At 46.2% G+C, this 10,272-nt stretch overlaps 1 protein-coding gene across 3 annotated transcripts in view; it reads left to right on the top strand.

Annotated features, from left to right (window-relative positions):
* Nucleotides 1–1,522: 1,522 nt before the first annotated feature.
* Kdsr (3-ketodihydrosphingosine reductase) overlaps nucleotides 1,523–10,272 on the top strand; it is a 51,591-nt gene continuing 42,841 nt past the window's right edge. For 2 of the 3 annotated variants that reach the window (XM_087906628.1, XM_087906627.1), the window contains exons 1-3: nucleotides 1,790–2,056; nucleotides 6,347–6,436; nucleotides 8,556–8,612. In XM_087906628.1, the coding sequence (XP_087762754.1) occupies nucleotides 1,805–2,056; nucleotides 6,347–6,436; nucleotides 8,556–8,612 (399 nt within the window). In that variant the 5' untranslated portion in view covers nucleotides 1,790–1,804. Of the gene's footprint in view, nucleotides 1,716–1,789; nucleotides 2,057–6,346; nucleotides 6,437–8,555; nucleotides 8,613–10,272 lie in introns of those variants that run through there. The other variant, XM_087906629.1, reaches the window with a different exon arrangement.

Below are 10,272 nucleotides of genomic sequence, written 5' to 3'. Positions count from 1 at the left end.
AGGGAGGCTGGTTACAGCAATACACCTAGCCAGGAACTACAACAGCAGCTTTGTGCTTCAGTATCCAGACTGCCCTGTACTCTGCCTGGCTGATTCTGCTCTGTGTCCTGACCCTGTGATAAACATAACCACAAGTGTAACAGCTATCTGGAGCTCTGGAGGTTGTCCAGCAAACTTCCCTTCGGTCGAAGGGTTGGGTACCCTAGAAGTTCAGGGGACTACTGTGTCCTCAATTCTATCAGGTTAATACTGGGCACTGAGATCAATGAGAGAAAAAGATCAATTCCTTTCGCTGTTTGTAAACACAACTGTATTTCTCTTTAAAAACAAAGTAAGGAAACAAGAATACGTACATTACCCCCTTCCCCAAAAAGAAGTATCCAGTGGAAAGATTTTAGTAATACAGAGGATAAGAAGTCTTGGAGTGTAGGGTGGGAAAGTCTGGAACTCGGAACTTAAGAAGGCTTGCATGGAGCCAGCAATTGACCCGGGTCTCAACACAAGAGGAACAAAAATGTGCCCGCACACCCACACGCAAACATTCACTCACGTGCTGTATATGAAGTTACACTCTGCCGTAGAGTTTACTAAATTAATTCAGTGGGTGTGAGGGTGGTAGTGAGTGCCACAGCACACTAGTGGAGGCCAGAGGACAACCTCCAGGAGTCTTCTCTCATGTGGGCCGCAGGGTGGTCACATATCTTCAGGCTTCATAGCCAGAGCCCTGCCCTGTTGAGCGCAGGAGCAGGGTTGTTTGTTTGTAAGTTTGTTTTGGGAGGGGGCGTGGTGAGCAAAAGGTGAATGAAAAAAAAATGTGATCCAGCCTACAGTAGGACACTACCGGCAGTAAAAAGAGATTAAATTCTGTTAGACATACTAAGGAAGAAGCTTTTAAGCTTTATGCTAAGTCAAAGAAACAAGCACAACAAATGGCATATTTTTAGAACTCCATTTGTATTAATAGGCAAATCCAGAGACAGCTTTGTGATTGCCTATGACTGGGCACGATTTAAGAAAAATGGGGCGGGTGTAACTGCTAATGACTACAGGAGTTGTGAGGCGGTTGACAAATTGTGGCGATAGTTAGACACTCTCTATACTAAAACCACTTTAAATCGGTGAATCGTATGTTCTGGTACGCGAATTAAATCTCCGCCACCACGGCTTGTTTTCAATTGCATCTGCCTTGGTAACAAGGTGAACACAGTCCTCAGTGAAATACAGTCAGCGCTATCCCAAGTCAAGGCGCACAGCGAAAGTAAACCCTGACCATTTTCTCAGTGCTCCAGGAATATACGAACTGGAACCTCGGATTTCAGAGTGGAATCGCGGGACTTTGGCACGAAACAAGATCCGGAGATCCGAAAGCCGCCGTTTGCAAACCTCCCACGACGTTGGCGGGAGGGCCCACGGTACCCACACGGAGCCTGCGCAGCCGAGTCCCGACGCTGGGGGGGCGCGGACCCAGAAGCCAGTCCGACGGCGGAGGCCGCCCCGCCCCGCCCCGGCTCCTCCTCTTCCCCTCGCCGCCGTCCCGCCCTCGCCCGCAAACCCAAACACTCCGGGTGCTAGTGCGCGTGATCTGCCTGTGGTCGTTTGGCCGAGAGATGCTGCTGCTGGCGGCCGCCGGCCTCGTGGCCTTCGTGCTGCTCCTCTACATGGTGTCGCCGCTCATCAGCCCCAAGCCCCTCGCGCTGCCCGGTGCGCACGTAGTGGTGAGTGGCCTCCTGTTGCTCTTGCTCGGGGCTGCTTGGCGGACTTGGGCCACCGAGGCCACGGTCCTTGGAAGGTGTAGTCGAGTGGGATGGCTCACCTGCCGCCGCCACCCCGGCACTGCCCTGCCCTTCCTGGCCTCAGGAACCCGCCCACGGCAGCGCCAGGCTCCTCTCTGGGCTGCAGAGCAGTGCCACGGAGAAGGCGCCCGCCGAGTTCCCAGGGCTCTGGGGCTCTGTGCTGCTCGCTCATCAGCGGAACTGTTTGGGTCTTCAGTTCTCCCGATGAGTCAGTCCACAGAGAGACTGAGAAACTTTGCCAAGGACACAGCGGTCGGTGGCTGGTAGGATAAGGGCGCGAATCCGAGTGGGAGCAGCCACTTCCAGGGAGTCCTAGGGAGCCCGCAGCAAGGAAGGGTCCAGGCCTCTGGGACTGGCCCAGGTAGCTGAGACTGGAGGGTTGCTTGTGCAGGTGACCAAGAGCCAGAGGGTTCTAGGAAGTGACACTTCTGAGGGTGGCCTGGCAGCTTGGGCCAGCAGACTTGTCTCTGAGCTCAGCCGCGGGAGCCTTGCTGATTGCTGCTCCGGTGTAATCCTTTACCGTCTTTCCGGAGTCGGAAGGATGAGCTAACCAGCTTAGTTATTAGGGCCTTAATATGGAAGGAGACATACATGAGTAGTTTCGTTTGTTTCTGGCCGGAAGCTCGCACATTTCTAATGTGCAGGCTTAGCTATGCTCTCCCCCCCAAGTTGAGGGCTTCAATCCTGGCCATGTCTTGTATGGACCGCAAAATCTGAGGCACACTGAGGCAAGGAGTTGTGAATAAGGGCAGAGAGTTTCTAAACTGGCACCATGCATCCCCTGAGTGCCCATAGATGGCTTATGTGAATGTAGCCAAGTGAGTTCTCACTCCACTGATATGGTGGCTATTTATTTTAGTGTGCTTTATCCCATACACAGGTTTGTGGGTGACAACATGTGTTTCCATTCATTTATCCTTTGTAAAATTATTAGTTTTTCCCGGCTGCTGCTGTGCACGATGTGGAAGAAGTTATTAAAAGGAGAAAGCCAGACTTTATAATCATGCCAAGTTTTGAAGTTTTACATTCACAAGAGAACTGCTTCAAATTCATGGCTAAAGAGGTTGAATTTAAGGGCCAGGGAAATGGCTCAGTTAAAGTCCCCAGCACCAGGAGGTCACAGCACTGGGGCCAAGACCTGTGGAGCCCTGGAGGCCACTGATCAGCTTGCCGGTACACACACGTGGGCTTCAGGTTCAGTGAGAACCCTGTCTCAAAAGTTAAGGTGGGAGGTGTGTGAAGAAATATCAGGCATTGACCTTTGACCTCTGCACAGGTGTGCCTACATCCATACCAAACTGAATTATCTTACAACTTGTACTTGCAAAGAGTAGCTCAGCTAGGGACAAGGAAGACGAGCCAAAGTCAGAATGAAACTTTTGACCCAACATTTACAAGGTACTTTTAACTAACTTTGATATTGTCCTTCTGTCCCCATTGCCCATCACTTTCACGGGTTAGGTAATGGCTGTTTCAATAGACAATAAAATCTTATTCAGCATCCTATTTTAGTACAACAAATTATATATATCTATATACGAATGTACGTATATCACTATAAATTATGTGGCATGGCATGAATTATGCATATGACGTCACCATCTGTCTTTTTGTAATAAACTGAAAATAGTAAAATGTGATTTAGTTGAGACGTATTATCAGGAGAGGAAGCCATACCCTGCACTGTCCGCCTGTGTGTCAGCATGAACAGCCGTACCCTGCACTGTCCACCTGTGTGTCAGCGTGAACAGCCGTACCTTGCACTGTCCACCTGTGTGTCAGCGTGAACAGCTGTACCCTGCACTGTCCACCTGTGTGTCAGTGTGAACAGTCGTACCCTGCACTGTCCCCCTGTGTGTCAGCGTGAACAGCCGTACTCTGCACTGTCTGCCTGTGTGTCAGTGTGAACAGCCATACCCTGCACTGTCCCCCTGTGTGTCAACGTGAACAGCCGTACCCTGTATTGTCCACCTGTGTGTCAGTGTGAACAGCCGTACTCTGCACTGTCTGCCTGTGTGTCAGTGTGAACAGCCATACCCTGCACTGTCCCCCTGTGTGTCAACGTGAACAGCCGTACCCTGTATTGTCCACCTGTGTGTCAGTGTGAACAGCCGTACTCTGCACTGTCTGCCTGTGTGTCAGTGTGAACAGCCATACCCTGCACTGTCCCCCTGTGTGTCAACGTGAACAGCCGTACCCTGTATTGTCCACCTGTGTGTCAGTGTGAACAGCTGTACCTTGTATTGTCCACCTGTGTGTCAGCGTGAACAGCTGTACCCTGCACTGTCCCCCTGTGTGTCAGTGTGAACAACTTGTACTTAATTTGTAGGACAGTTCTCATAGGCTGCTGCTCTGGTCACTGCAGTGAGGCTGTGCCAGCCTTCTCGCCCTTTGGTGCTTGTTTCAGAGTTCATTCATTCAGTCATTTTTGGATGACTGAGAGTAGTGCTCCCAGCAGCCGGTGAGCTCATAATGCCCGTAATGAGAGCTGTGTGTGCGGTTAGAGAGAAGGGATCTTTTGAATGGGAGTCGCAGTGATCGGTAAGAGGAAATGTAAGGAAGGAAAATTCAACTGTCACCCTTAGTGCCCTCCGCCCGCTTCTATTTAGCAATTGTCAGACAACGACATTTAACATTTTCTCAGCCATTGTGAAAGCTCCGATAGGTCTCATAGCATCCAGAACATCACAGTCTAGAATTAGCCTAACTGCATTCTCACGGGTCAGTCAAGAAGTAACTGGCTTGGCTAGAACATCGTTTTTTATGCACGCTGGTCTAAAACCTAGTTCTTACTCCTGTTATGGATAGCTTTGTAAGATATGGATATGGATCTTCTCGTTTTCTTTAAAGCGAATCGACACCATCTGTTTGCTGAATCTCCTGGCTGATATTTACACAATACTTTGGAGCATAAAGGTTTTCCTGGTAACTTCATTTCCACTTCCATCAATTTACTGAACAATAAATAGGTATTTTTTTTTTCATGGGAATGGCATTAGAGAACATTCTGCAAATTAAGGAAAGTATTTCTTTATTACCTGCTTGTGTGAGGGACTGGCATTGCCAGTGCTGAATGAGATGAACTGGTTTGGGATTCATCCACAAGGATCTGATAGCCCAGCCAGGAAGCCAAGACGTATCCAGATAGCTATGAAAGGTACGTGGTGACAAACCAGGAGAGCTGAATGGTGTGTTCAGGAAAATCTTCCCAAACGTAGGGACGTCCAAACTGAGTTCTGCGGGGACAGGAGGGGTGATGTGTGACAGAGGGATGCTGAGCAGCTAAAGCATTGTAACGCATGTGAGGACATTTTAGAGGCCCTGCCAAGTGCCACGAAGACTGAAATTTAATAAACCAAAACAGCTCATAAAATATCCTGATATCAAAAGCCGCCTCAAAGACAACGTTTAGCCAAGGCAACAGGTATGTTTTTATAGTAATCCTCAATAGACATTTGGTTAATTATCTACCAAGTAAATCTGTCCATTAGAATCAAGGTGAGGCTAAAGAGACATGAGGTATTCTCAAGTACACCGAGATCCGTATCTATGCTCGGAGGGTTTCATGACAGTATGAACATTATAGTGTGGGAAATACTCTTCCGCATAGCTTCAGAATAGTAAAATATTCACAGTAATCCAAACGGATGACTACGTTTTGCCAGAGGGAGCTTTGTTTTGTTTTTGAGACATGCTCTCACTATATATCCCTGCTGTTCTGGACAGTATATAGACCAGAATGGCTTGAATTCAGAGAGATCTGCCTGCCCCTGCCTCCATAGTACTAGGATTAAAGGCGTGCGCCACCAACGCTCTGCCTGGCCTTGATGGAGTGTTTTAAATGAAGTATTGTGAAGCCTTTTAGTTTTTCAACATTGACAATGCAATATGAGTGTGTGCATCTTTGCTAGGATCGAGCCCAGGGCCTTTCCGTGTTAGGCAAGCGAGCTCTACAACTGGCCTTTGCCCTGTAACATGTTTTCATAGACCTAGTCTTGTGTTGATGCACAGTGAGGAAATGAGATTCGTTTGCATTTATAATCAGCAGCACTAACGCATTCTTTCTTAGCTATAATTGTAGGGCACGTTTCTCTTGGTGACCTCAAATAATTCTAGATGGGCGGTTTGTAGCTCAGCACTGGAAACAGTCAAAGCAGGAGGCTTTGCTGAAGTATAATCCTTCCTTCTTGCACTATTCCAAATGATAAATCTGGTATGAACAGGTTGTAGTTCTTACAGATCTTGTGGTTTGTTTTGTTTCTAAGACAGGACCTCACATAGTCCTAGTATCTTAAAAATGCCCATGTGAGCGGTGTCAACCTTAACTCATGATCACCTGTGAATACTGAGTACTAGGCTTGTGGGTGAGTGCCACCACGTCCAGCTTGTACATGAGTTTTTAAAACCCCTAATTAGGTTACGTGTTATATGTTACCTGGAGCTCAAACCCAGGGCCTCATGAACACGAGACCTGCAGCTGAACTACACCCATCGCAGATGTTTTAAGTAGACTTTGCGCAGGTGCTAAGATGGTCTCACGGTGTTCTTTGTAGGTCACAGGAGGTTCCAGTGGCATCGGAAAGTGCATTGCTATCGAGTGCTTCAAACAAGGAGCATTTATAACTCTGGTTGCACGAAATGAGGTAAGTGGCATGGGGTCCTAATGACTAACTTACTAATGCAGTAAGTTCAAGAGACTGTCTTGGTGCTCGCACCTGTGCTGGGATGCCTTCCTCCCTGATCTAAGGTGTGACTTCGGCACTATTGGTTCTTTCTTGTTTTGAGGCCAAGGACTTCTCTGCTGAAGTTGGGTCAGCTCAGCAGGCACTTATTACTGCCGTTGACATCCCAGGCACTATCATTCTAGGTAGTCCTGAACTTGAGGGGAGAATGAAGGCATTGTAAGAGAGCACATCTGGCAGAAGGCAAACAGATGTGCTGGCGGTGGCAGCTTAGAAGGTGGTATATGGGTGCTTACCTATCATTTCTCTCTGTAATTTGCCTATGACATGATAGGCATGCTGCAGGGGAGTTTCATCCCTCCCAATATGTATACAATGTAGTTTTTCCTGTGTCTAACCAATTCAGGGGGCTGTTTTTCTTTATATTGGAGGTCAGTAATCTTGCCAAAGCAGTGACTGAAACCCTTCTGTTCCTCTTCGGGGTCTGGGGATGGGGCAGTGACATGGCTCTAAGGTCGCTGCTCTGCGTGGCTTATAGAAGACCTAGACAATTCTGTTGAACATGGAAATGAAAGGAGGGGCTTGGCACTTGCATGCCTGGTTGGCTGAATGCTTCCCTGGGGTGTGTGAGTCAACTCCAGGTAGAACTCAGCATGAAGTGCTTGCCTATGACCCTAGCACTAGGCAGAAGGATCAGAAGTTCAAGGTCACCTTCATCTAGACAGCTAATTAGAGGCTAACCTGGCCTACAGGAGACCCTTCAGGGAGAGAGAAGAGAAAGAAAATGAGCTGTGTGCCTCTGCCTGGGCGGTTAGCTGCCTAGGTAGGGTGCTTAGTTGAGAAGGCCTAGTGGGGAAGCCTAGCCAGGCCGGATCTCTGGAGAAAATACATGAAACTAATGACCCAGAATTAGGCTAAAATAACAAGTTTCTTTTTAAAAACAAAAAAGTGGCTCGGCTTGGTTATACACACTTTAAAGTCCCCTAACATGAATGGAAACATGGGTGTAGTGAAATGCCACTTGATGAGTTTTAGCAAGGCTATGATTTAGCATGAGAGCAGCAAAGTAGCGGATGGGAGACCAGTACCCCAGCTAGCGGGTGGAAGGCCAGTACCTCAGGTAGTGGTAGCTCACAAGGGCCATGTTTGACTGAATATATGGAGAACTTTCTGACATGAAGATGTTGTTTAGTTTTGTATATAATCTTTCCAGGTAGTATGTACTGTCTGTAATCAGTCCCCAGCATTCAATAGGAATGTATGATTTTGTCGTGACATTCGTGTTTGTAAACTTTTCTTGTCCCTTGAAGATGCCTCCCCCACCCCTTCATGAGACAGTCTCTTGTGCACACTAGCAGGTGTGGGCGCATCCGACTTCTGATTGGCCGACCTCTACATCCTCTGCTCCTGTGTTACTCCAGGTTTGGTAGCCTTGCTGGGGATTAAACCCAGGGCTTCCTGTGTGCTGGGACCTTCCCCCTTTGTTCTGTTCCAGCTCTCAAATTATTTTTAAATCTGTGAAAAATAAAGGTTCTGTAATCTCAGGTCTGTTTTTTTTTTTTTTTTTTGAAAATAACAAAACAAAATAGAGGACTTAGAAAAACTTCACAATGTTCTGAGTAACTCTGTAAGTTTAAGGCGTATTTTTGAAAGTACCCAGACGTGCATTATCCAGTCCTTTAAAAAAGTAATTGCTTCTTACTCTGTTCTTAAGGTGAGGAGGAAAATACTGTACATAAGCCGTCACACACCCTTAACTTCCGGAACATTGTGTTGCCGTGTCTCTGCTCTCTGTGTCCCTGTGTCCCTGCCAACTGCTGTTAGCAGCCCTGGACCGACCATCGACATGGTGCTGTTAATCCGGATTAACTCATTAATGAATTAATGAGTTCATTTACTTTTCTCTCATCTCTGCGATGAATTTAAAAACTTGCTGTGACTTACCCATAGTGTCACATTTTTCCTTTCTTTCTCAAGCCCATCATTAGCTACTCTGGGTTATAGTATCTGTTCCAACAGTTACCTTTTCTTTCCTTTTTAGCAAATGCGGACAGCATAATTTTTTCTGTATTGCTTTTAGGACAAGCTGCTGCAGGCGAAGAAAGAAATTGAAAAGCACTCTATTAATGATAAACAGGTAAGGTGGAACCTTAGGATTCATTTTCTATCCTGATTGATAGTTGTCTAAAGGGGAGAAAGGGTGCTTCTTTTACAAGTAGATCACTGAAGGCTTTTTTGACTTTCCCAATTAAAATACATTTTAGGCTGCCTTTTAAAGAAGTAAAATTATTTACAATGACTAGGATTTGGGTTAGTATAGAAACCAAATGATTAAAAAACTTGAACAACTACTTAGGTGGAAAGGACATATGAAAAAATTAGTTGTGCAATTTGGGGTACCAAAATGATGTGCACTGCAATGTATATCTTAATGTGTAGCTCAGTGACAGGGTAACTACTGCACAGCCATCATCTAGTTTAAAGAAGTGGGATAGAATGGAGTTTCTGACCCCTTCTCCCCAGCCTTGTGCCCAATTCCAGCCAGCCTCTTCCTCTTAGAGACCACTTGAAACTCGGCTTTGATGTTGTTCACTCTTTGCTTTTCTTTAAAATTTTGTCATCTATGGTAGTGTGTGTGTCCCCAAATAGTGTTTAAGGGTCTTTCGGTAAGTCTGGAGCACATGAAATCACTAGACTGCCTGGCCAGCAAGCCCCTGCTTGGTTGTCTTTACATCCCCAGCACTGAGACTCCATGGGGGCTGAGGATCCAGGACTCAAGGCCTTACTCTTGCATAACTAGCATTTTGACAACCAGCCACCTCAACCCCTAAACAGTGCACATATGTATGTAGGTATATTTTTATATACTTATAATTTAAAGTTCTGTATCTTTTAGAACTTTGCAATGGTTCTTGTTTTCTTAGCCTGCCTTCATGAGACGATTCACACAGTGTGCAGCTGCAGTGTTTAAGACACACGTTTCCTGAGTTTTCATACAGAGTTGTGCAACTATACCCACAATGAGTTTTGGAATGTTCCCAACACTGATGTCTCCGTTCCACTGTTAGCAGTCACTCCCCATTCCTGCCCTACTTCTTCTAGGCAGGAACCAATAAACTTTATAGTTTACTAGATTGATATGATAGTGTAACATTTTTATGCAGTGTTACGCAACTATATTTCTTCGTGCTATATTATTTTTAAAATTCATCTGTGCTGCTGGATAAAATAGCTCATGAGTTACCTTCTTTTTTTTGAGACGGCTCTTTCTTTGGCTATGCTGTCCAGGATAGGCTCAAATCCCAAGGCTCAAATGATTCTCCAATCTCTGCCTCCTAACTAGATATAATGCTAGGCATGCATCATTATACCCACCCTCACTCGAATGTATTGTTATTGTCATATAATACGTAATTGTATGCACAAGCCACTTTTACTTATCTGTTCGTAATAGATGACTATTTAAGATGCTTCCACATTTTCGTGTTTGTTTGTTGCTGCCAGGGCAGTTTTACACTGTGTTCTCCTTGTGCACATGCTCAAAAATGACTATTGCTTTGGGGTGTACAACAAGGCAAAAAAGCAAAGTTGCTCATCTCTTAATGGCTGGGAATGGAGGAGATGGTCCTCAACATCCTCTCCACCCTTCAAGGGCACACCTCAGTGGTCTAAGTTCTTTCTGTTAGGGCCTGCCTTTTAAAAGTTCTGCCACCTGCCAATGACAACACAGACCAAGCCTTTAACATGGCACCAGGGATACAAATTTAGTACCGGACTTCCCAAATGCCTGCCTGTTT

Source organism: Myodes glareolus, chromosome 5 (genome assembly GCF_982192425.1).
Source record: "Myodes glareolus chromosome 5, mMyoGla1.1, whole genome shotgun sequence".
In the NCBI taxonomy this organism is placed as follows: Eukaryota; Metazoa; Chordata; class Mammalia; order Rodentia; family Cricetidae; genus Myodes; species Myodes glareolus.
Note: the sequence above shows the minus strand (reverse complement) of the source record. Positions and strands in the feature narration are given on the sequence as shown.